General features: G+C 44.8%; 1 protein-coding gene across 9 annotated transcripts in view; it reads left to right on the top strand.

Annotated features, from left to right (window-relative positions):
* Positions 1 to 447: 447 nt before the first annotated feature.
* Positions 448 to 26,051, top strand: part of EIF4ENIF1 (eukaryotic translation initiation factor 4E nuclear import factor 1) — a 60,112-nt gene continuing 34,508 nt past the window's right edge. For 7 of the 9 annotated variants that reach the window (XM_053586884.1, XM_053586881.1, XM_053586883.1 and 4 more), the window contains exons 1-3: positions 474 to 895; positions 1,522 to 1,644; positions 22,235 to 22,308. In XM_053586884.1, the coding sequence (XP_053442859.1) occupies positions 1,549 to 1,644; positions 22,235 to 22,308 (170 nt within the window). In that variant the 5' untranslated portion in view covers positions 474 to 895; positions 1,522 to 1,548. Of the gene's footprint in view, positions 896 to 1,521; positions 1,645 to 22,234; positions 22,309 to 26,051 lie in introns of all 9 variants that reach the window. The other 2 variants (XM_053586886.1, XM_053586889.1) reach the window with 2 other exon arrangements.

Genomic DNA, 26,051 nt, shown 5'->3' on the forward strand with positions numbered 1-26,051 from the left:
CCACTCCCGAAGCCCAAGGCTTCTTCCCCGGCGCGAACTGTACTAAAGGGGGGTGAGGGGTTTGCACCAGGTCTCCGACCCAGGACAACCTCGCCGCGGCCTCCCCCCAGCGGCGTGGCGCGGGTCTCTGCCTCAAGCACCGCCTGCTTCCCCTCCCACTCCCGCGCAGCGCGCGTGGGAAAGCGGCGCCCTCCCCCGGGCTGCCCACGGCGACCGCCTGCGCGAACAGGAACGGGTTTCCACCGCCCCTGTTGCGCCCTCCTCCCCGCCGCCGCCGTCTCCTCCCTGCCGCCACCTCCCGGCCTCCGAGCCCGCGCAGGGGCTGGCGTCCCGGGAGCGCGCCGCGATGTTTCTCCTCTCTGCCCGGCACCGCTGCAGCCACCTCATATCCGGGCGCGCGGCGGCGAAGGCGGTGCTGGGGCCCTGGTGCGTGGAGGGAGTTATTAAGAGGGAGGGGGCCGGAGAGGAGGGGCGAGGGCTGGGCCACAGTTACGGTGGCTGAAGAGAGCCAGCCCGGGCCGGTGGGAGGGGGGCGAGAGCGAAGGCCGCGCGGAGCAGTGCTTGGACCCGCGCGGGCGGCGGGGGCGAAGGGCCGCAGAGCGGCAGAGGCTCTGAGTAAGAGCCGGCGGTGGTGGGATTCGGGGCGCTGCGCGCCGGTCCCCGCAGGGGAAGAAGGGGCGCGGGCGCTCTTCTCCTGGGGTCGCGTGCGTGAACGCGGGCGCCCGGGCGCGCGCGACGCTCGCAGGGCAGCCGGCGGGCAGCAGGCGGGCTGGCGGGGCCCGAGCCGCCGGGCCGGGGCGGACGGCGGCCGGCCTGCGCCAGCTCCAGCTCGAAGCTCCCAGCTCCCGGGTCGGGGGATTTGGCCTCTTTGCGTCCTCCAGCCGGCTTCCCTTCAGTGAGTATCGTCCCCGCCCTTCCTCCGAAGGAGGCCGCTCGGCCAAGGCCTGCGCGAGGGGCTGGGGGTTGAGGTCGCGGCCCGGGGAAGCGGAGTTTCTGAGCTGAAGCCGGCGCTCGCCTTTTCCTTGCTACGGGTTCTCCTGACATGGCCACAGGTGCGGCCGGCCGGACGAGGGGCGGCGGGGCCGGGTCCCCAGTCCTTCACCCCGGCATAATAAGGGGCAGCTGGCGCCGTCCATTGGCAAGTGACAGGCACTTTACCACAGCCCGACTTCGCAGATCCCCAAACCCAAACGGCCTTTTACCTGCCCCCATTCCAGGAAACTTCCCCACGAACGGTCCTTACGGATAGTAGCGACTAATCATGGTTTCTTTTCGTGTTAAAGCTGCTTAAAGGTTATGTCTTCCTTTCACTTCTGCTTTTACCCTATGCTTAGAATTCAAGGAGAAATAACTAAGTACTACTGGTTTTATTTATAAGTTGATTCTGATGTGTAGCATAATTTTTCTATCGGGGGCTTGTTTTTTAAAACTACCTATTTTGCGAGAAAAGTTTCAGTTTCTTAAACGGACAAGAGTGCTGAAAACTGTTCTCAAACAATTTTGTGCTGATTTATCTTCCAGGTGCAAAGAATTGTAGATCAAGGAGCCATGGATAGGAGAAGCATGGGTGAAACAGAAAATGGAGATGCTTTTCTTGACCTGAAGAAGCTGCCGGCGTCCAAATGCCCCCATCGCTATACAAAAGTAGGCTTTGTTACTAATGAAATAGTGTTTCTTTATAGCGAGGGAGGTTAGTAACATTGTGTAGATGTTTTACTGATATTATTATTATTTTTTTTTTTTTTGTAGAGACAGAGTCTCACTTTATGGCCCTCGGTAGAGTGCCGTGGCCTCACACGGCTCACAGCAACCTCCAACTCCTGGGCTCAAGTGATTCTGTTGCCTCAGCCTCCCAAGTAGCTGGGACTACAGGTGCCCACCATAACGCCTGGCTATTTTTTGTTGCAGTTATTGTTCTTTGGCAGGCCCAGGCTGGATTCAAACCCTCCAGCTCTGGTGTATGTGGCTGACACCTTAGCCACTTGAGCTACAGGCACCAAGCCTGATTTATTTATTTTATTTTATTTATTTTTTTGAGACAGTGTCTCCCTGTGTAGCTCTCAGTAGAGTGCTGTGATGTCACAGCTCACAGCAACCTCAAACTCCTGGGCTCAAATGATTCTCTTGCCTCAGCCTCCCAAGTAGCTGGGACTATAGGTGCCCACCACAATGCCTGGCTATTTTTTGGTTGCAGTTGTCATTGTTGTTAAGCTGGCCTGGGCTGGGTTCGAACCTGCCATGCCTGGTGTATGTGGCCAGCGCCCTATCCACTGAACTATGGGCACTTCCCGGATTGGTTGATTTTTTTTTGTTGTTGTTGTTGTTGTTGAGACAGTCTCACTATGTCACCCTTGGTAGAGTGCTGTGGCATTACAGCTCACAGCAATCTCAAGCTCTTGGGCTCAAGCAATTCTCTTGCCTCAGCCTCCCAAGTAGTTGGATGGGTTAATGTTTTAAAGATAGGCCTTACTTGTGTGCTGGTGCCATGACTCTTACCTACTTCATAAAGTACCAAATGCTATCAGATTAATATGTTTTCAGTATGTACACTGAACTCCAGGAGGAAAAATTTTTCGGGTGTAAAATGGTTCTTCATTAATTGTTTTCTTAGCACAATTTTGTTTTGGCATGACAGCAAGTGAGTAGTGTTTCACAACTTAAAAATTTATTTCCTAAAATGTTGACATGTGAATTCGAATGGAGAAAAGTTTATGAAATGAAGGGAAACTGAAATCTCCAATACTTTTCAAATTAAAGTTGTAACTGGTTGTCTACTGGATCCAGACAGAGAGGCTTTTGAATCACTTCACACAGTGATCAGAGCAGGTGGCCTGTAGGTTGCTATCTTTATATTTAAGTTCATGTTAAGGGCGATATTGTTAGTTTGTTTTAGGGTAAGACTTATGTTCATAGTAAAGATAAGAACCTCAGTGTTGTCCTTCCTTTATTTTTTAGAGCCAGAGTCTTGCTTTGTTGCCATTAGAGTGCAGTAGCATGATTATAGCTTACTGCAGCTTTGACTTCCTGGGCTCCAACAGTACTGTGTAAGCCACCATGATGGGCTAATGTTTCTGTATTTTGTAGAAATGGGTCTTGGGATGTTGTCCAAGCTGAACCTGAACTCCTAGGATCAAGCAATCCCCCTGCCTCAGTCTCCCAAAGCAGTGGGATTGCAAGCATGAACCACTGTGCCAAGCTTCATTTTTGACATTCTAACACCAGAATTCTGTCCTACTTAGGTACATGTGCCTTAAAGAACTGATTAGAAGCATTTTGTAGGTTATTGACAATGATACTTGGATTTAACAGTCTATCGAATTTATTTGGACCTGGGTTTATTTTCCACTTAAAGAGGATTTAGATAATGGCAATTTTAGGATAGTGTTTAGCCAGTACTTAGAGTAATGCTTTCATATATACTTTTTTGTTTTTTTTTGAGACAGAGTCTCCCTCTGTCACCCTGGGTAGAGTACTGTGGTATTATAGCTCACAGCAACCTCAAACTTCTGGGCTCAAGTGATCCTCTTCCCTCAGCCTCCTAAGCAGCTGTGACTATAGGTGCCCACCACAGCACAGCTAATTTTTCTGTTTTTACTAGAGACATGGTCTCAGTCTTGCTCAGGCTGGTCTTGAACTCCTGAGCTTGGGTGATCCACCCGCCTTAGTCTCCCAGAGTGCTAGGATTACAGTGTGGCCATTGCACCTAGCCCTCATATATACACTCTAAAATTTTATGTGAAACTTGATAACTGAGTCTTTCTCCCTTTGAAGAGAACTTGAAGCAGTCCTGCATTCCAAGTACTATAATAAATGTCTGGAATAATATTGAGCCATCTTACTCCCTCACTTACTGAAATTAAACTGTATGAATAAACAGATCACAGTATAGAGCAGTGGATCTCAACCTTCCTAACGCTGCAGTGTATTTTTATTGTTAAAAACGGCTCGCGACCCACAGGTTGAGAACTGCTGGTCTAGAAGGTCCAGAAGCAGTAGAGAGAAACTGTTCTTTAATCAGTAATTTTTTTTTTTTTTTTTTTTTTAAGCTATAGCACCCAGTATTTCCCTGTGGTCTGTCATTCAAGTACTAACCAGTCCCAACCCTGCTTAGCTTCTGAGATCAGGTACATTTAGGGTGACATGCTGTTAGTGATCTTTTTTTTTTTTTTTTTTTGGAGACAGAGTCTCACTTTGTCACTCTTGGTAGAGTGTTGTAGTGTCATAGCTCACAGCAACCTCAGAGTTGAGGGTGATTACCCCCAGCCTCCCCACCCCCGGGCCTGCCAGAACGTTGGGATTACAGATGTGAGCCACCGTACCTGGCCTATTTTTTTTTAATAGGCGATATATTCTGTAGAAACTTTCCTAGATGTGCATGTTTATTCACATGACCAAAAAACATAGGATGAGTGGGCCCCTTAACCTTTGACCTTTAGTATTCATTTGCTTTCTGGGATAATTGTCTGTTCAGAATCTGAAGGGTGTTTTGTTTTTTATTTTTCTCCCAAGAAAGTGGAAGAGTGCAGATACTTGGTTAGGTGGTTTTCAGGGTAACCTACCAGAGTCTCCTTTATTATTGACATCCTTTAGGTCAGCCTTTCGAATGTTAATGTGCCCAGGGGGTTCACCTATAGGTCTTGGTTAAGTGAGACTTCTGACTGGTAGGTTGGGGTGGGCCTGAAGATTCTGACCAGCTGCCATGTGGTATATGTGCTGCTCCATTTACTAACTATACTTGGAGTATCAAGGTTTAGTCTTCCTTGGAGAACTTGAAAAATTGTGTTGGCATTGTCAAGTGATGCAGATACACTGTTACTTTTCAGGGTTCCAGTGGTGTCCATTATGCTTTTGACAATATCTTAGGAACCCAAGTTAGTGTCACATGAAGTGCTTTTGGCCTATTTCTGAGCCTCAGTGATAATTAAGTGGGATGGTTGTAAGTGGGTTTATTATATACACCTGTTATCCTGAGGTTATATATACCCTCAGTTTTTGAGATAGAGTTTCACTTTATCGCTCTCAGTGGAGTACTGTGGTGTCATAGCTCACAGCAATCTCAAGCTCTTCGGTTCAAGTGATTATCTTGTCTCAGCCTCCCAAGTAGTTGGGACTACAGGCACATGCCACAATGCCCGGCTGTTTTTAAAGGTAGGGGGTCTCGCTCTTGCTCAGGCAGTCCACCCCCCTCAGCCTCCCAGAGTTCTAGGATTATAGGTGGGAGTCACTGCACTGGCCTAAATGTATATTTTTAAAGTGACTGGATTGTCTTAAAGGACTTTGGGAGGGTATAGAGTGGCATCTCATCTGAAAACCACTGTGATTCTCAAAGCGTGGTCCCTGAACAAGCATTAGTATCATCTGGTAACCTGTTAGAAATACAAATCTCAGGTGGTGCCTATGGCTCAGTGAGTAGGGCGCCGGCCCCATATACCGAGGGTGGCGGGTTCAAACCCAGCCCCGGCTGAACTGCAACCAAATCATAGCCAGGCTTGGGCGGCGCCTGTGGCTCAGTGAGTAGGACGCCGGCCCCATATACCAAGGGTGGTGGGTTCAAACCCAGCCCCGGCCAAACTGCAACAAAAAAATAGCCGGGCGTTGTGGCGGGCGCCTGTAGTCCCAGCTACTCGGGAGGCTGAGGCAAGAGAATCATGTAAGCCCAAGAGCTGGAGGTTGTTGTAAGCTGTGTGACGCCATGGCACTCTACCGAGGGCGGTAAAGTGAGACTCTGTCTCTACAAAAAAAAAAATAGCCGGGCGTTGTGGCAGGCACCTGTATTCCCAGCTGCTCGGAAGGCTGAGGTAGGAGAATCGCTGAAGCCCAAGAGCTAGAGATTGCTGCGAGTCCTGTGACATAATGGCACTCTACTGAAGGCGGTAAAGTGAGACTCTGTCTTTACAAAAAAAAAAAAAAAAGAAAGAAATAGAAATCTCGAGCCCCTTCTCAGTGGTATTGAATGAGAAACTCTGGAGGTAGAGCCTAGCCCTATGATTTAGCAAGCTTTTTAGGGGATTCTGACTCAGGTTTGAATTTGAGAGCCATTTAGGAAACAGGAGGTAGTGGTGCTCATTAGCAGAAAAATTCGGGGGGACCCATTTAACTTCTTCATCAGAGCCCTCCCCCCCCCTTTTTTTTTGTGGTTTTTTTGGCCGGGGCTAGGTTTGAACCTGCCACCTCTGGCATATGGGACCTGCACCCTACTCCTTGAGCCACAGGCATCACCCCAAGAGGCCCCCCTTTTTTTAACCAGTTGAGGTTAGTACCTGCGTTGAGAACCGTACCTTAGTCTGTCAATGATGTCATCTTCTGCTTGAAATACACGTACAAATGGAAACTTTTTTTTTTTTCTTTTTTGACACAGACTCTGTCACCCTGGATAGAGTACGGTGGCATCATAGCTCATAGCAACCTCAAATTCTTGGGCTCAAGAGATCCCTTGTCAGGTCGAGGCGGGTGGATTGCTTGAGCTCATAAGTTTAAGACCAACCTGAGCAAGAGGAAGACCTTGTCTCTAAAAATAGCTGGGCATTGTGGCAGGCAACTATAGTCTTAGCTACTTGGGAAGCTGAGGCAACAGAATCACTCGAGCCTAAGAATTTGAAGTTGCTGTGAGGGCTGCTGCGATGGCACTCTACCAAGGGTGACAAAGTGAGACTGTCTCAAAAGAGAAAAAGAGAGATCTTCTTGCCTTAGCCTCCTCAGCAGCTGGGACTATGGTGCCCACCACAACGCCCGGCAAGTTTTTCGCTCTTGCTGGTCTTGAACTCCTGAGCTCAGGTGTTCCATCTGCCTTGGCCTCCCAGAGTGTTAGAATACAGGCGTGAGCCACTGCACCCAGCCAAAATAGAAACATAGTGGACCTCCCGACTATTCAGATCTGTGTTTTTTTCCTTCAAGTGAATAGGGTAACCTCCTTATATCAGAATATGCATACTTTGGGCTGTGCCTCTTTTGTTTCTATATTTTGCCTCTGATTTCTTATTAAATGGCTGTCACCTGCCTGTTGGAGAGGCAGTAAAACATTCAAAGCATTTAGCTTTATACTGTGTTAAGCATGCGTGTCGAATCTGTCAATTAAAAGTAGGTGTTGGGGGGTGGCGCCTGTGGCTCAGTCGGTAAGGCGCCAGCCCCATATACCCAGGGTGGCGGGTTCAAACCCGGCCCCGGCCAAACCGCAACCAAAAAATAGCCGGGCGTTGTAGCAGGCGCCTGTAGTCCCAGCTGCTCAGGAGGCTGAGGCAAGAGAATCGCTTAAGCCCAGGAGTTGGAGGTTGCTGTGAGCTGTGTGAGGCCACGGCACTCTACCGAGGGCCATAAAGTGAGACTCTGTCTCTACAAAAAAAAAAAAAAAGTAGGTGTTGGGGCTCAGTGCCTGTAGCACAGTGGTTATGGTGCCAGCCACATACACCAGTGGTGGCAGGTTCAAACCCAGCCTGGGCCAGCTAACCAACTGCAACAAGAAATAGCTGGGCATTGTGGCAGGTGCCTGTCCCAGTTACTCAGGAGGCTGAGGCAAGAGAATCGCTTAAGCCCAAGAGTTTGAGGTTGCTGTGAGCTGTGATGTCACAGCACTCTACCAAGGGTAACATTGTGAGACTCTGTCTCAAAAAAAAAAAAAAGTGTTGGATTGTCTGAGTTAACTTCATGTGAACTCTTCATTACTTTGACTAGTTATAAATTAGCACAATTTTAGTCATCAATGTCTCTAGGGATCCCTAAAGGATGCCACACTGATTTGTGGCTACTGAGCCAGTTTGTCATAGTGTTTGCTACAGCTGTGTCATCTTTGCTTTAGAACTACCAAGAAAGGGCGGCGCCTATGGCTCGGTGAGTAGGGCGCCGGCCCCATATGCCGAGGGTGGCGGGTTCAAACCCAGCCCCGGCCAAACTGCAACAAAAAAAATAGCCGGGCGTTGTGGCGGGCGCCTGTAGTCCCAGCTGCTTGGGAGACTGAGGCAAGAGAATCGTGTAAGCCCAAGAGTTAGAGGTTGCTGTGAGCCGTGTGACGCCACGGCACTCTACCTGAGGGCAGTACAGTGAGACTCTGTCTCTACAAAAAAAAAAAACTACCAAGAAAACAGACAAGGGGCAGGGTGCAGTTGTGTGTACTAACTGGGAAGCTCAGGTGGAAGATCCCTTAAGCTCAGGAGTCTGAGATAAGCCTGAGCAAGAGTAAGACCCCGTGTCTACTGGAAATAGAAAAATTAGCCGTGCAGGGTGGTGCCTGTGGCTGTGAGTAGGGTACTGGCTCCATATACCGAGGGTGGCAGGTTCAAATCCGGCCCCAGCCAAACTGCAACAAAAAAAATAGCCCGGCTTTGTGGCGGGTGCCTGTAGTCCCAGCTACTTGGGAGGCTGAGGCAAGAAAATCTCCTAAACCCAAGAGCTGGAGGTTGCTGTGAGCTATAACACTACAGCACTCGACCGAGGGCGATAAAGTGAGTCTCTTTAAAAAAAAAATTAGCCATGCATTGTGGTGGCTACCTATAATCCTAGCTACTTGGAAGGTTGAGGCAAAAAAATCACTTAAATCCAGGAGTTTGGGGTTGCTGTGATGCTACGGCACTCTACCTAGGGTGACAAAGTGAGACTCTGTCTCAAAAAAAAAAGAAAAAAATAACATACAAGCAATTGAAGTGGACTGATTTGAATAATCCTCTAGGTTTCTTGGAGAGAGTCAGTTATGAGACTTGAAGCCAACCTCTGAGAAAAGTGTATCTGATTTGAGTCCTAGGTTTAAAACAGGAATCAGATGGCTTTTCCTATACAGAAATCTTGCTTGATAACTGTATATGTATTTTTCATAAACTGGATTGAGTAGTAACCTCTAACAGGTGGCATTTCATTTTTTTTTTTTTTTTTTGTAGAGACAGTCTCACTGTACCGCCCTCGGGTAGAGTGCCATGATGTCACACAGCTCACAGCAACCTCTAACTCTTGGGCTTATGCGATTCTCTTGCCTCAGACTCCCAGGCAGCTGGGACTACAGGCGCCCGCCACAATGCCCGGCTATTTTTTTGTTGCAGTTTGGCGGGGGCTGGGTTTGAACCCGCCACCCTTGGCATATGGGGCCGGTGCCCTACTCACTGAGCCACAGGCGCCGCCCAACAGGTGGTATTTCAGTGACATACTTAGCTATAGACTTCTTAAGCTAGTATAAAAATAAGGATGCATGTTTATTTGTGAGAAGACAGAATTATGGTGGGCAGTGCCTGTGACTCAAAGGAGTAGGGCACTGGCCCCATATACTGGAGGTGGTGGGTTCAAACCCAGCCCTGGCGAAAAACTGCAAAAAAAAAAAAAAAAAAATTATTAAGTCTTTTTTTTTTTTTTTTTTTTGAGACAGTCTCACTTTGTAACCCTAGGTAGACTGCTGTGGCATCATAGGTCAGAGCAACCAACCTCAAACGCTTGAGCTCAAGTGATTCTCTTGCCTCAGCCTCCCAAGTAGCTGGGACTACAGGTGCCTACCACAATGCCCGGCTATTTTTAGAGATGGGGTCTTGCTCTTGGCTCAGGCTGGTCTCGAACTTGTGAGCTCAGGTTGTCCACCCTGAGTGCTACCTCCCAGAGTGCTAGGATTACAGGCGTGAGCCACCTCTCCCAGCCTATTATTCAGTCTTAATCTGTCAGCTGCCCAGAGGAGCTAACTTAAAGTTCTTAGAAGCAGCAGGTTGGCAAGACCATAGGTAACTATCTTCTGACTGTTCTTTCCTACCCATTTCAATTCTAAGTCATCATGACAAGCTAGGATTCAGCACCCTTGCCCCATAGTTTCATATAAATTCTTCCAGGAGAACAAAGTCTTTGCATTGAAATCAGCTGCTGTTAGATTCTTTGCATGAGGGTGGCGCCTGTGGCTCAGTGAGTAGGGTGCCAGTCCCATATGCCGGAGGTGGCGGGTTCAAACCCAGCCCTGGACAAAAACCAAAAAAAAAAAAAAGATTCTTTGCATGAATCTAGGTGCTAAATCTTGTTTTCTTTTTTTTTTTTTTCTTTTTCAGTTTTCGGCCGGGGCCGGGGCCGGGGCCGGGCTTGAACCCACTACCTCCGGTATATGGGGTCAGCGCCCAACCCTTTGAGCCATAGGTGCTGACCTAAATCTGTTTTCAACTGTGTGAATTCCATTTGAATCCTGCCTGACCTGCCTATGAGAATTATTCTAAATTCTCTTAATTTCATAAATGAGGGATGATGGAATGTATCCCAAATGCCCCTTTCTCACCCTATTGCCCTGGCTAACAACTATGAAGGCTAATACCCCATGGTGATCTATATTTACAGCTTTCTAATCTTTTCAGAGCAATTATGTGGTTATGCAGAATGAAATGTCAGGTCAATTCCCCAACTATCTGGGAGTCTGATGGGCCAGGCCTGTAAACTACTGGGAATGTGGAGAGTATGGGACTGGGGTGAGGAGGTCAAAGATGGACCCAACCTAAGTGCTCCTCTCTGGACATTAGCCTTCTTGAAGAGCCAGGCATACGCAGGGTACTGGGTCACTTCTAGAGTGAGTGCTTTGACCATTAACAAGGAAATTTTGGTTTTTTAAAATGCATATACCTTAATCATAAAAAAATTGAACTTTTTTATCTTGTGACTTGAATTCAGCTCACAAAGCCAAGGAATAGTTTCCCTTAATCTCCTTCTGTGGTGGTTACTTGTGTGAAATTCTGCTGTCATATCAGGATGTTATCAGAATGAGCAGCTACTACAAAGGATTTCTGCAGAAAGAAACTGGTTGAGGATTTTAACTGTTGTTTGGTGCTTATGTTGAGATTCATTTGCTTCCTACTGTAATACTGATTACCCAAAGTAGATGCCTATATTTTTCCCAAAGAAGTTGTTTTGGGAGGCTTGACAAATTTTCCTCAAGGAAGGCTGCTCCAGCTAAGAAAATGTGTTTATACATCATGGGGTGCGTGGCTCTTGGGCAATGAGCAGCTCGTTCTTGCCTCGTCAGATTTTAGTAACTGGTTTCAGATACTAACTCTTCTTTTGTCCAGATGATAACTTTAGTGAATTTCTCCACAATCAGTAAGTTGCTTTGGGTTTTTGAGACTCTACAAAAGGGTAATACCACATTTTCTCCTGAAATACTCATAAGGACAGAGCAGCCTTATGGCATTTCCCAAGCATTTCCCCTTTAGCCAAAGTTGAAAGTTTTCTTTGAAAATACCCCAGAGGAGGCTGGACATGGTGGCTCTTGCTTATAATCCCAGCACTTTGGCTGAGGTGGTAGGCTTCCTAGAGCCCAGGAGTTTGAGGTTGTAGTGAGTTATGATAATGCCACTGCACCCTAGCCCAGGCAACAAAACAAGACCCTATCTCAAAAAAATACAAGTTTGGGGGGAGAGGGATTGGCATGCTCTCAGCTAACAGGCACAATGAAGTGGTACACGGCGCACCACCTAGGTGAGCCAACACAGCCACACAGGGACTTCACCTAGCAAGCACAAACAATGTAACCTAATCGTAACCTCATGTTAATCTGAAATAAAAATTTAAAAATTGGCCAGGTGTGGTGGCTACTCAGGAGACTACTCAGGAGACTCAGGCAGGAGGTCTGCTTGAGCTCAGGAGCTCAAGGCTATTGTGAACTGTGATTGAACCACTGGATGACAGAACCAGGCCCTGTCTCTAGGAAAAAACAAAAAAGCCCAAAGGGGTTCTTTTCCAAGAATAATTGATGTTAAGGGCTCTTAATGAGATGGCAAGTTCAACACTTCTCTTGAAAGACTAGAACAGTCTTAGGGGCAGGGATCTGCCTATGCTAGGCAAAGAGCCTGCCACACAGGAACCATCAACTGTTATGAAAAGAGCGCACTTAGCTTATGATTTCTCTCCTCCCTACTTAAGTAGGGGATCTTTGTATGCTGGGATACCATCTTATGCATCTTTAGATGTTGCTGAAAGGTAACATACTTAGCTTTCTTTTTTTTTTTTTTTTTTTCAGAGTCTCACTTTATCGCCCTCCGTAGAGTACCGTGGCGTCACAGCTCACAGCAACCTCCAACTCCTGGGCTCAGGCGATTATCTTGCCTCAGCCTCCCGAGTAGCTGGGACTACAGGTGCCTGCCACAACGCATGGCTATTTTTTATTGTTCTTGCAGTTTGGCCCGGGCTGAATTTGAACCTGCCATCCTCTGTATATGGGGCTGGTGCCCTACCCACTGAGCCACAGGTGCTGCCCATACTTAGCTTTCTAAGCTACACAAGGAGGTTCTTATTTTACCCTAAACATGTAGGTAAAATTGGACCCTTGGCCCACTTTTTGAGAAACACGTTTAATTTACAGCATTCTTTTTTGCAGTTTTTGGCCAGGGCTGGGTTTGAACCCACCACCTTACTCCATTGAGCCACAGGTGCCGCCCTACAGCATTAATTCTTAACCTGTTTGGGGTCCACTGGTGATTTTTCTTGTTCTTTCTTTCTTTCTTTTTTTTTTTTTTTTTTGTGGTTTTTGGCCAGGGCTAGGTTTGAACCCGCCACCTCCAGCATATGGGACCGGCGCCCTACTCCTTGAGCCACAGGCGCTGCCCCCCCCCTTTTTTTTTTTTTTTGAGACAGTCTCACTGTGTTGCCCTCAGGGCCGTAGTGTCATAGCTCACAACCTCCAACTCTTGGGCTTAAACGATTTTCTTGCCTTAGCCTCCTAAGTAGCGGGGCTACAGGCACCTGCCACAACACACAGCTATTTTTTGGTTGCAGTTGTCATTGTTTAGCTGGCTGGGGCTGGGTTCGAACCCACCAGCCTGGATGTATATGGCTGACGTCCTACTCATTGAGCTATGGGCGCCACCCTCTGGTGATCTTTTGAAGCCGTGAACACTCATTGTAGAAATTGCACACATGTGTACTTTCATATATGGTTTTTAGAGTGAGGCATCCTTATATTCCTTGAGTCCATGAAACTGGTTTGAGAAGCTTGCTGTTAAGAACAGTAAATAGTTTTACCCTAGATGTTTTTTCCCAGCAGTTTTTACAACCCAAGAGGTTGGTGGGGGGTGTGTGTGTGTGTGTGCGTGTGTGTACCATTTTTCAGCCTGTTAGTGAAGAAAATGGCTCTTCGTCTTCTACAAACAGGTGAGCTATGCTGTAGCCGAGTGTTTATCATCCTTTTTTATCTTATGGCACACTTGAACCTATAGTTAAACTTCTGCAGCACACTTAAATTACATTGATCAAAAAAAAAAAAAAAAAAAAGGGTTCAGGGCCCATAGCGTAGTGGTTACGGCGCCAGCCACATACTCCAAGGATGGAGGGTTTGAACCCAGCCCGGACCTGCCAAACAAGGACAACTACAACAAGAAATAGCCAGGTGTTGTGGCAGACACCTGTAGTCCCACCTACTTGGGAGGCTGAGGCAACAGAATTGCTTAAGCCCCAGGGTTTGAGGTTGCTATGAGCTGTGACACCATGGCACTCTACTGAGGGCGACATAATAAGACTGTCTCAAAAAAAAAAAAAAAAAAGTTTAAAAAAAGAATAAACTTACTGTGCTTCGAACTTCTTTCCAAATAAGTAATGATCTTTAAAATTTTTTGCAGCACACCTAAGATCCTGTCATGGCGCAGCAGTTGAAAATCTCAGCTTTAGCTTGGTTACAGGTGCACCCTGGTATAAATGGTGCTGCTAGTGTGGTTTAACCCAGTATGGAACTTGTTTATTACTCTGCCCCTTACAGGCTGTCAGATTTGTACAGTTGGTCACTTGAGCATTTATTCACACTTACATATGCCAAGCATGTAAAGTCAACAACAATAAATAAACAGACACTCAGCACCTGTGGCTCAAACGGCTAAAGTGCCAGCCACATACACCTGAGCTGGCGGGTTCAAATCCAGCCGGGGCCTGCCAAACAACAATGTCGGCTGCAACCAAAAAATAGCCAGGTGTTGTGGCAGGTGCCTATAGTCCCAGCTACTTGGGAGGCAGAGGCAGGAGAATCACTTGAGCTCAGGAGTTTGAGGTTGCTGTGAGCTGTGATGCTATGGCACTCTACCCAGGGCAACAGCTTGAGTCTCTGTCTCAAAAAAAAAAAAAAAATAATAAAATAAAAAATAAAAAAACCAAATAACATGGGAGTGAAAGTTAAAATGCTTTTACCAACCTGAGCAACTCTTTCGTATCTGAGAGTAGTTAGCCTTTATCAGTCTGATTAGAGCAGTAAGTCTATAAGAAGAAAAATTAATTGAACAAAACATTAAATTTCTTCATTTACTTTTTTAAATAAACTTTTAAGATTGAGGTGTAATTTACATATGTAAGTGTACCATTCAGTGATGTTTAGTAAGTTCACTAATCACAGAACAATTTCAGCAGCCCAGACAGAAACTTTGTACCTTTTAACAGTCATCGTTATCTCCTCCCCCACCCCCTAGCAACCATTAGTCTACATTCTGTCTCTGTGGATTTACCCATTCTGAACATTACATATAAATAGAATCATGCAATGTATGGCCTTTGTGTCTGGCTTCTTTTACTCAGTGTAATGTTTTCAAGGTTCATCGAACCTTACAGTAGCTTAGAATGAAAGTACTTCATTTCTTTTTATTGCTAAATAATCCATCGCATTCCATTCAGTGTATCAATATTTCATTCCTTTTTATTACCAAATAATACCCCATCTTATGGATATACCAACATTTCATTTATCACCTGAGGGACACGTAGGTGGTTTCCATTTTTGGTTGCTGTGAATAATGCTGCTATGAGCATTTGTGTTCAGGTTTTTGTGTGGGCAAATGTGTTCCTTTTTTTTTTTTTTTTTTGGTATGTAGCAAGGAGTAGAATTGCTGGGTCATATGGTAACTGTTTAACTTTTTAAGGAACTGCCACTGTTTTCCACAGCAACTGCACTCACTAGTTTACATTCCCATGGACAGTGTGTGAGTGAGTGTTGCCATTTCTCCACAACCTTGCCAACCCTTATGAGTTTCCTTTTTATTCATTTATAGCCAGTATAGGGGGTGTAAATTACTGTCTCGCTGTGGTTTTGATTTGCATTCCCCTAATGTTGTTGAACTCCTTTCGTGTGTGTTGGCCATTGTGTGTCATCTTTGGAGAAATGGCTGTTGAAATCTTTTTCCTATGTTCATTTACTGAGATAGGGTCTTATTCTGTTGCTAAGGGGTTCGGCTATAGCTGGCTGCAACCTCACACTCCTAGGCTCAATTGAGCCTCCTGCCTCAGCTTCCCATGTACCTAGGATTGCAGGCAGGCCCCACCATGCCCAGACAATTTTTGTTTAATTTTTTGTAGAGAATAGGATCTCCCTTTGTTGCCCAGGCTGGTCTTTGAACTCCTTGCCTCAAGAGGTCTTCAGCCTCCCAAAGTGCTAGGATTAACATGCCTGGCCTATTTTTGTTTTGTTTTATTTTTTGAGACCATATCTCACTCTGTCACTCAGGCTGGAGTACACTGGGACTGAGTCTTACTTTGTCACCCTGGCTAGAGTGCAATTTTGTCGTGACAGCTCACTGCAACCTCAAACTCCTGGCCTCAGGGAGCCTAACTGCCTCATCCTCCCGATTAGCTGGGATTACAGATGTGTTTATTTTTTTCTATTTTTGATAGAGATGGGGTCTTAATCTTGCTCAGGCTGGTCTCCAGTGATTCTCCTGCCTTGGGCTTCCAGAGGGCTAAAATTACAGGTGTGAAGCCACCATGCCCTCCTTGCCTGTTTTTTAAATTATGTTCTGGGCCAGGCATGGTAGCTCATGCCTATAGTAATCCTAGCACTCTGGGAGGCCAAGGTGAGTGGATTGCTTGAGCTTAGGAATTCGAGACCAGCCTGAGCAAGAGTGAGACCCCCATGTGTACTAAAAATAGAAAAACTAGCCAGGTGTAGTATCCCATGCCTGTTCCCATACTCAAATAGTGTTCTTTTTGTTGTTGAGTTATAAGTAGTTTTTATGTATTTTGGTTACCAGACACTTACCAGATAGATGATTTTTATATACATTGCTTCCCCATTGTATGGGTTATCTTTTCATTTTCTTTTCTTTTTTTTTTTTTTTTTTTTTGAGATAGTTTTACTATGTCACCCTGGGTAGAGTGCTGTGACTTCACAGCTCACAGCAACCTCAAACTCTTGGGCTTATGCGATTCTCTTGCCTCAGCCTCCCAAGAAGCTGGGACTACAGGTGCCCAGGACAACGCTGGGCTATTTTTTTGTTGCAGTTGTTTAGTTAGCACGGGCTGGGTTTGAACCGGCCGCCCTTGGTGTATGTGGCTGGCGCCATAACCACTGTAGTATGGGCGCCAAGCCTTTCGCCTTTCTTTCTTTCTTTCTTTCTTTTTTTTTTTTTTTTTTGCAGTTTTTGGCCGGGGCCACCTCCGGCATACGGGGCTGGTGCCCGTGCCCCATTCCTTTGAGCCACAGGTGCCGCCTCTTTCTTTCGTTTTTTGACTTTTTCTTCCTTTTTTAATTTTTAATTTTTATTTATTTATTTATTTTAATTTTATTTACTTATTTATTTTGAGATAGAGTCTTACTATGTCACCCTTGGTAGAGTGCTGTGGTGTCACAGCTCACAGCAACCTTAAACTCTTGGGCTTAAGTGACTCTGTTGCCTCAGCCTCCCAAGTAGCTGAGACTATAGGTGCCCACTTCAATGCCCAGGTATTTTTTTGTTGCAGTTGTCATTGTTTTTTTTTTTAAGAGACAGAGTCTCCATTGTGTTGCCCTCAGTAGAGTGCCATAGTGTCACAACTCACAGCAACCTCTAGCTCTTGGGCTTAGGTGATTCTCTTGCCTCAGCCTCCCGAGTAGTGCAGTTGTCATTGTTGTTTAGCTGGCCTGGGCTGGGTTTGAACCTGCCAGCCTCGGGTGTATGGATGGCACCATTTACTGTGCTACAGGTGCCCAGCGTTTTTTTTTTTTTTTGTGGGGGGACATAGTCTCACTCAGCTGCCAGTGGGTTGAATACCATGTCATCATAGCCCACAGCAACTTCAAACTCTTGAGCTCAGTGATTCTCCTGCCTCTGCTTCCCAAGTAGCTGGGACTCCAGACTCCAGCACCCAGCAAGTTTTTCTATTTTTAGTAGAGACAGGGGTCCTCTGTTGCTCCTATTGGTCTTGAACTTCTGAACTCAAGCTGTGTTCTGGCCTCGGCTTCCCAGAGTGCTGGGATTGCAAGCATGAGCTACTATGCCCAACCTTCTTTTCATTTTCTTGATAGTGGCCTTCGAAGCACAAAAGTTTTAAAATTTGGAATCCAATTTATCTGTGTTTTTTTTGAGACAGAGCCTCAAGCTGTCGCCCTGGGTAGAGTGCTATAGCATCACAGCTCACAGCAACCTCCAACTCCTGGGCTCAAGCGAGTCTCCTGTCTCCGCCTCCCAAGTAGCTGGGACTATAGGCGCCACCACAACGCCTGGCTATTTTTTGGTTGCAGCCGTAATTGTTGTTTGGTGGGCCCAGGCTGGATTCAAACCCGCCAGCTCAGGTGTATGTGGCTGGCGCCTTAGCCGCTTAAGCCATAGGCGCCGAGCCTTATCTGTGTTTTTTTACCTTCAGTGGTTGCTTGTGTTTTAGATGTAATTGCTTAATCCAAGGTCTTGAAGATTTATTAATACATCACCCACTTTTTAGTTTAAGTGCTTACATTTAGGTCTTTGATAAATTTTGAGTTAACTGTCGTACCTGCTTCTGAGATAGGGTTAAACTTCATTTTATAGAATAGTTTTAGATTTATAGAAAAACTAGGAAAAATAGTAGATGGTTCCTATTATCTCTGTTATTAGCATCTTTAGTATGGTACATTTGTTGCAACTAGTGAACCAGTATTGATACACTGTTATTAGCTAAAGTCTATACGTTATTCACAGTTTCTTAGCTTTAAACTAATGTCCTTTTTCTATTTCAGGATTCCATCTAGGATACCATATTACATTTAATTGTCATCTCTCCTTAGGCTCCTCATTTCCCTTTTTTTGTAAGTCTGTTTGTTACTTTTGTTAAAATATTTTTTTTATTCTACACCAACAGGACCAAAAGATGATTTTCCAGATGTTTTGTGGGTGTGTTAAAAGTATTAATCTTGGGGCGGCGCCTGTGGCTCAGTGAGCAGGGCACCAGCCCCATATACCGACGGTGGCGGGTTCAAACCCAGCCCTGGCCAAACTGCAACAAAAAAATAGCCGGGCGTTGTGGCGGGCGCCTGTAGTCCCAGCTACTCGGGAGGCTGAGGCAGGAGAATTGCCTAAGCCCAGGAGTTGGAGGTTGCTGTGAGCTTTGTGATGCCACGAGGGCAATAAAGTGAAACTCTGTCTCTACAAAAAAAAAAAAAAAAAAAAAAAAAGTATTAATCTTGCCCAGTGACTCCTAAGCTAAATAGGTAAAAATCATTTGCGTTTCAGCCAATGCCTATAGTAGTAACTGAGAATACCCATCACTTGGGCTCCCTGTTATCTTTTGGAGTCAAAAGTTTCAAAAAGAAAAACCCCACTGTTTTTAAGTGTGATGGGTATTGCCCTAAGTTTAATAATGTACCAGGGTTCTTTAGTATTTGGTTGGATTTGAGGGTGGTAGTGGTAAGGGAATATGTAATAATCTTTGAGTTACTTCCAATAGCAAAAAACATTTCTTTGCATTGTTTTTTTCCTGTAGTGTTGCATCTAGGTATTTTCCGTATTGCGAGATCCTCCTTATTTCTACTGGAAAAATTTTAAGCCCTCCTGTCCTAGGATCTCTGTACTGTAACATTGATATCTTCATAACTCCTATTGGCCCAGTCACTTCACACCCCCTAACCTCCAGATTTGTGTCACCCCCACAGGTTTGGCACTGTTTGTTCTGGATATTTCACTAGATTTCCCCGGCTTTTTGTGATTTGCAGGTGGTGTCAAAGTTTTTATAGGTTTTCCAGAATTCTGAACAGCCTCTAGATATTTTCTTATATTAGGAATTCTATTTGTCTCAGCATTCTAAATTTTACTAGGTATTTCTACACAGTTAATAAGGTGGCTCATTCATAAATAATTTCTTTTAAAATGCAAATGCCTGATATCCTGGTTTTTAAACAACAATGTCATCTGGTCCTAGGGCATTTTGCTGTCCTGAAGAAAACATTTACATACTTCAGTTTCCTGAGAAAATTTATGATATGCTTATGGGCAATGATCTTTACAGGCCAAAGAGAAGAAATCTATCTGTCTGTCCTTACCCTAAGATATAGAAGCAGTGATTTGAGAAGCAGTGCACGTTCTCCTATCATGAGGCCCATGCTAGGAGTGGTGCAGAGGTCCCAGTACAGCACTGTATGCTCTTTTGCAAGACAGTTGCCAGATTTTACTGGTACTGAACATTTGGAAATTGCTTTGTTATGAAAATGTTTCAACGTATATCAAAAAAAAGCAATAGTTTTTGTCTATACGCAGCATATGAGCAGATGTTTCTATGTTAGTGTATGTATATATGTGCATATATAAATGCATATTTGCTGGTTCTGCAGAAAGGACCTTGAAGCAAATGAGGATACTCAGTTCCCATAACTTGGTTTTTCATGCCATTCCCCACATAAAAGGGAAGAGAAGTAGCTGATTATAGACAGGGCTGGGACAGCATGGGTGCAAGATAAGCCAAGAAAATAAGGCAGCGCTTTAAAAAAAGAAATGATATGGCTTTGGTGCCTGTTGCACAGTGGTTAGGGCACTGGCCACAGACACCGAGGCTGGCAGGTTCGAACCCAGCCTGGCCAGCTAAACAACAATGACAACTGCACCAACAGCAAAAAAAATACTTAGGTGTTGTGGTGGGTGCCTGTAGTCCCAGCTACTTGGGAGGCTGAGGAAAGAGAATCGCTTAAGACCAAGAGTTTGAGGTTGCTGTGAGCTGTAATGAGGGCGACACAGTAAGACTCTGTCTCAGAAAAACAAAACAAAAAGAAATGATAGGGGCCATGTTGAAAGGACACATGAGCCAACATCAGGAGGCTTCCACTGGCAAAGTCTGGGACAAGCTGAGCTCCAGAATAATGAAGATCTAAATCCATAGCAATAAAAAAATAGGTAAATGGGGAAGAGAGGACTTGTGTTTACAGTATGACGCCAAGTGCTGGCTGATAAAGATAGAGGGCTGGAGTTGGACAATGAAGAGTGGTTTGTGCAAGAATCATTAATAGATGTTAAATTTAATTGGAAGCTTTGAAGATCAGGATATTTGGATGATTTTAAAGTGTTTCCCCACAGATTGTGTACTAAATGCATATGGGAAAGTAGTAACTAAATAGTAGAGAAACTAGAGAACACCTTAACTGGATCATCAAAATTAACATCACGAATCAAGGAATAAAGGACAGATGGACATAATGGGCATCCAGAGGTGATGCTCTAAGAGGGATACAGCATCTCTCAGATTAGTATTCTGCTCCAGGGATACTTAGTCTCGATCTAATCATGAGAAAACAGTAAGCCCAAAATGAATAATGTTCTCTTAACAAGGCTATATTCTTTGGAAATGTCAATGTTGTAATAGACAAAAGTTGCAATAACGTTCAAGATTAAAGGAGACCAAAAAGACATGACAGCCAAATATCTGATTCTAGACTGGATCCTTTGTTGGACGGGGAAGACAGTAAATACAAAGGATGTTATTGGATCATTTGATAGAATTGGAATTGGGAGGGTAGATGAAAGTATTGATAACTGTGGTTATGAAAAACCAACAACCTGATGGATTAGCTTCTCCAACGCATCTGTTATGATACTGGCCAAGTATTGTCCTTGGGAGAATGGAAAATTCATTATTCAAATCATTTTCTGTAGGGCCATATCCTCATGGAACCACGTAAGAGACTGTAAAAGAATATCTTCGTTATTAGGAAGCAGACACTGAAGTATTTAGGGGTAAAAGATGATGATTTAATGCAATTTACTCTCAAGTGATTTTAAAAAATTCATATGGGGAAGGTAAAAGAGTTGATCTTGTGGAGGCAGAGAACAGAATGATAAATACCAGAGTCTGGGAAGGAGATTGGCAGGGGGGCAAATAAGAGAGGCTTATTAATGTTACAGACATACAGTTAAATAGAAGGAATATCAGGGGTCCTCAGACTTTTTAAACAGGGGGCCAGTTCACTGTCCCTCAGACTGTTGGAGGGCTGGACTATAGTTTTAAAAAAAAAAAAAAAAACTATGAACAAATTCCCATGCACACTGCATATATCTTATTTGGAAATTAAAAAATGGGAACAAATACAATCACACCGCTGCATGTGGCCCGCGGGCTGTAGTTTGAGGACCCCTGGACTAAGTTTTCATGTTTGATAGCAGGATAGGGTGACTATAGTAGTTAACAACAACATATATTTCAAAATAGCTAGAAGAGAGGATTTGAAATGTTCCCAACACAGAAATGATAATACTTGCGGTAACAGATGCCCCAAATGCCCTGACTTGATCATTAGACAGTCCAAACATGTAACAAAATGACATGTACCACATGTATATGCACAAATAATTGTATCAATAAAAAAAATCTGCAAGAAGTCTAGGGTAGTGTCTCACACCTGTATAGTACTTTAGGAGGCCAAGGCGGGATTGCTTGAGTTGAGTTCAAGACCTGCTTGAGCAGGTGTGGTGACATATGCCTGAGGCAGGAGAATCACTTGAGCCTAGAAGTTTGTGGTTGCTGTGAGCTGTGATGATGCCACTGTACTCTAGCCAGGGCAGCAGAGCAATCTCAAAATATATGTACCAAAATAAAATGGCCAACTATTTTAAATTGCACACGAACTTTACAGATACCCTGTCATTATGTTTACCAAATGATAAATGGGAGAAAATGTTAATAGGTGAATCCAGGTAAATAGCATATGGGTGTTTTTGTGCTTTTCTATTCTTGCAACTGGCCCTTGTAAGAAAGACTATACCCTTGTAAATTGTTATTTAATGCACTTATAAGTAGTAAGACTAGCGGACGGTTTTATCTGAGGCTGAAGCTCTGATGCCTTAATGAGCATTCAGTGTTATGGAATATAACCAGATTATTAGCAACTATGAGAGCATATATTTTAGCAAGAAAGTGATCACTTTTAAATTCTTTGATAATTCTGATTGAGCTTCTTATAAGAACATTTATCTCTCCTTTCTGAAATAAATGAAGGTTTAAATGAGGTTTTTATGAAATATTTACAGTAGACACCTGGAATTATTCAGAACAGAAATAGGTTGAATATGTGTGTCCTGAGAAATGTGATTCAAAATCACTATTTGATTTCTCTTTTCAGGAGGAACTTTTGGATATAAAAGAACGCCCCCATTCCAAACAGAGGCCTTCATGCCTTTCCGAAAAATATGACAGGTATGGGTGTCTTCAGGTGTTATTCTAGTCATTAACTTCTTCTAATTATTAACATTTTGTTTTAACAAACTTGGTGAACTAAGAATTATGTTGTTTAGAAGTTTTCTGGTAGAATTATAAGTAGAAGAGGGATTTCAAGAGGTAAGTAACTAACTGGTAATGAAAACTAGAAATGACTTGGTCAGTCATAATAAGAAAGCAGAATAAAGGAATCTTTACAAGGGTCTTTTCTCTCTAGCAGTGGTTTGTGGGTTTTGCACTGTACATTGAGGGTACTTCTTCAAGAGCCTATCGCAGGTGTGCTGATCAGGAGGGTGTTGGGTCCTAGACAAAAGACCCATTCAGTCATTCAGATTACCCTTATTGGACCATAAGTTCTTTTGTAAGAGGGAGATGGCTTTGGCTTGAGAAGGCTATAGCTAAAAATGGTCTGAAAATGTCCTACAATAATCCTATATTGTAGAATACTATTTATGCTCATCTTAGTCATTTGTTAGATACGGTAGATGGCTCGTGGGTTCATGTTAGCCCACTTTTTTTTTTGGAGACAGTCTGACTCTTTCACCCTGGGTAGAGTATTATGGCATTATAGCTCTCAGCAATCTCAAACTCTAGGGTTCAAATGATCCTCCTGCCTCAGCCTCCCAAGTAGCTAAGACTACAGGTGCTTCCTCACAATGCCTGGATACTTTTTTTTATTTATTTTATTTTTTTTGAGACAGAGCCTCAAGCTGTTGCCCTGGGTAGAGTGCCATGTCATCACAGCTCATAGCAACCTCCAACTCCTGGGCTCAAGTGATTCTCCTGCCTCCGCTTCCCAAGTAGCTGGGACTACAGGCACCTGCCACAACGCCTGGCTATTTTTTGGTTGCAGCCGTCGTTTGGCGGGCCCCAGCTGGATTTGAACCTGCCAGCTCAGGTGTATGTAGCTGGCGCTTTAGCCACTTGAGCCATAGGTGCCGAGCCGCTACTTTTTTTTTTTAAAGATAAGGTGTCTAGCTGGGCGTTGTGGCGGGCACCTGTAGTCCCAGCTACTCGGGAGGCTGAGGCAGGAGAATCGCTGAAGCCCAGGAGTTGGAGGTTGCTGTGAGCTGTGTGATGCCACGGCACTCTGCCGAGGGCTATAAAGTGAGACTCTGTCTCTACAAAAAAAAAAATAATAAATAAAATAAATAAAGATAAGGTGTCACTCTCTTGCCCAGGGTGGGGTGCAGTGGCATGATTATGACTCACGGCAGCCTCAAATGCCTGGGTTCAAGTGATTCTCCTGTTTCAGCCTTCCAAATCACTGGGAATACAGGCTTGTACCACCATGCCTGGCTAATTTTTCTATCTTGGTAGAGACTGTATCTTGCTTCATTGCTCAGGTTGGTCTCAAACTTCTGGCCTCAAATCATTCTCTTGCCCCACCCTGCAGAAGTGCTGAAGTTAGAGGTGTGAGCCACCACACTCAGCCTAACCCGCGTTTTTTCTTTCTTTTTTTTTTTTTTTTAGAGACAGAGTCTTACTTTGTTGCTCTTGGTAGAATGCTGTGGCATCACACCTCATAGCAACCTCCAGTTCTTGGGCTTAGGTCAGGGGTCCTCAAAATTTTCAAACACGGGGCCAGTTCACTGTCCCTCAGACCATTGGAGGGCTGGACTATAGCTTTTAAAAAAAATATGAACCAATTCCTATGCACACTGCACATACCTTATTTTGAAGTAAAAAAACGGGAACAAATACAATTACACTGCCGCATGTGGTCCGCGGGCCATAGTTTGAGGACCCTTGGTGATTCTCTTGCCTCAGCCTCCCAAGTAGCTGGGACCACAGGCACCTGCCACAACACCCGGCTATTTTTTTGTTGCAGTTTGACTGGGGTTGGATTCGAACCCACTACCCTCAGTATATGGGGCTGGCGCCCTACTCAACTGAGCCACAGGTGCGGCCCTAACCCACCCCCATTAAGCATGTTAAAACATCATGTTTAATTTCGTGATTAAATAGGAAAGACTTTTTTATCTTTTTTTTTTTTTTTTTTTTTTGAGATAGTCTCACTATGCTGCCCTCGGTAGAGTACTGTGGCATCACAACTCACAGTAACTTCCAACTCTTGGGCTTAAGTGATTCTTTTGCCTCAGGCTCCCAAGTATCTGGGACTATAGGTGCCCACCACAAGGCCTGCCTGTTTTTTGTTGCAGTTGTTGTTTAGCTGGCCCAGGCCCACCACAAGACCTGCCTGTTTTTTGTTGCAGTTGTCGTTGTTTAGCTGGCCCAGGCTGGGTTCAGGCCTGCCAGCCTTGGTGTATGTGGTTGATGCCGTAAGCACTGTGCTATGGGTGCCGAGCCAGGAAAGACTTTTTTTTTTTTTTTTTTTTTTGAGACAGAGCCTCAAGCTGTCACCCTGGGTAGAGTGCCATAGTGTCACAGCTCACAGCAACCTCCAACTCTTGGGTTTAAGCAATTTTCCTGCCTCAGCCTTCCACGTAGCTGGGACTACAGGCACCCATCACAACAACTGTCTATTTTTTGGTTGTAGTTGTCATTGTTGTTTGGCAGGTCTGGGCTGGATTTGAACTTGCCAGCTCTGGTGTATGTGGCTGGCGCCCTAGCCTCTTGAGCTACAGGTGCCAAGCCAGGAAAGACTTTTGAAAAGGACAGACTACTGGGTGCAGTGGCTAATACCTGTGATCCTAGCACTTTGGGAGGCCGAGGCTGGTGGACTGCTTAAGCTCAGAGTTTGAGACCAGCCTGAGCAAAAACAAGACTCTGTCTCTACTAAAAACAGAAAAACTAGCTGGGCATTGTGGCAGGTACCTGTAGTCCCAGTTACTCAGGAGTCTAAGACAAGAGGATCCCTTGAACCTGAGAGTTTGAGGTTGCTGTGAGCTATGATGATGCCACAGCACTCCACCCAGGGTAACAGAGTAAGACTCTATTTCAAAATAAATAAATAAAATTAAAATGGAGGACAGCCTGTTTCAAAAACCATCTTTATGTTAAACCTGGATGCCTCACCACATTTCCCTAATGAAGGTGATACTTAATAATGGTTATTCCAGTTGGTTAGGATTTTTCATGAGTCTCAGATAAGTTGGTTTTTGGTTAAAGCTATAAAACCTTCTTATGCCTCAAGTTAGATCTTATTGTCAAAACACCTTTTCTTCTTGGTATAAAATAAATTTTATGGGCAGATGCAGAGATTTTACTGAAGTGGAGACATTCTGCCCAGTGATAAGAATAAGAGAGAAGAGAAAGCTTCTCATTTTCCTCTCTTCTCTCAGAGAATTAAAAATTCATTGGGCTCTTTAACTCCAAGTAATCCTCACAACCATCCTACACTGTAGGTAACATCTCCTTTATTGGGAGGAGTTTGAGAGTTAGTGGTTGACACACTTAATCCAAGAAATGTTCAGTTGGTTCCTACTGAACCAACCTAATGAACCAACCTAAATATTCAGTGTGATACATACTGTGCCAAGTGCTACCAAATACTCCTTGCCTTCATGGAACATTACTCATAAGAGTTTAACATTACAGGCTTGGCACTTAGCTCAAGCGGCAAAGGCGCCAGCCACATACACCAGACAGAGCTGGCAGGTTCGAATCCAGCTTGGGCCTGCCAAACAACAGTGACAACTGCAACCAAAAAACAGCCGGGCGTTGTGGCGGGCGCCTGGAGTCCCAGCTACTTGGGAGGCTGAGGCAAGAGAATTGCTTAAGCCCAAGAGTTTGAGGTTGCTGTGAGCTGTGATGCTATG

This window comes from Nycticebus coucang, chromosome 4 (genome assembly GCF_027406575.1).
Source record: "Nycticebus coucang isolate mNycCou1 chromosome 4, mNycCou1.pri, whole genome shotgun sequence".
Lineage (NCBI taxonomy): Eukaryota > Metazoa > Chordata > Mammalia > Primates > Lorisidae > Nycticebus > Nycticebus coucang.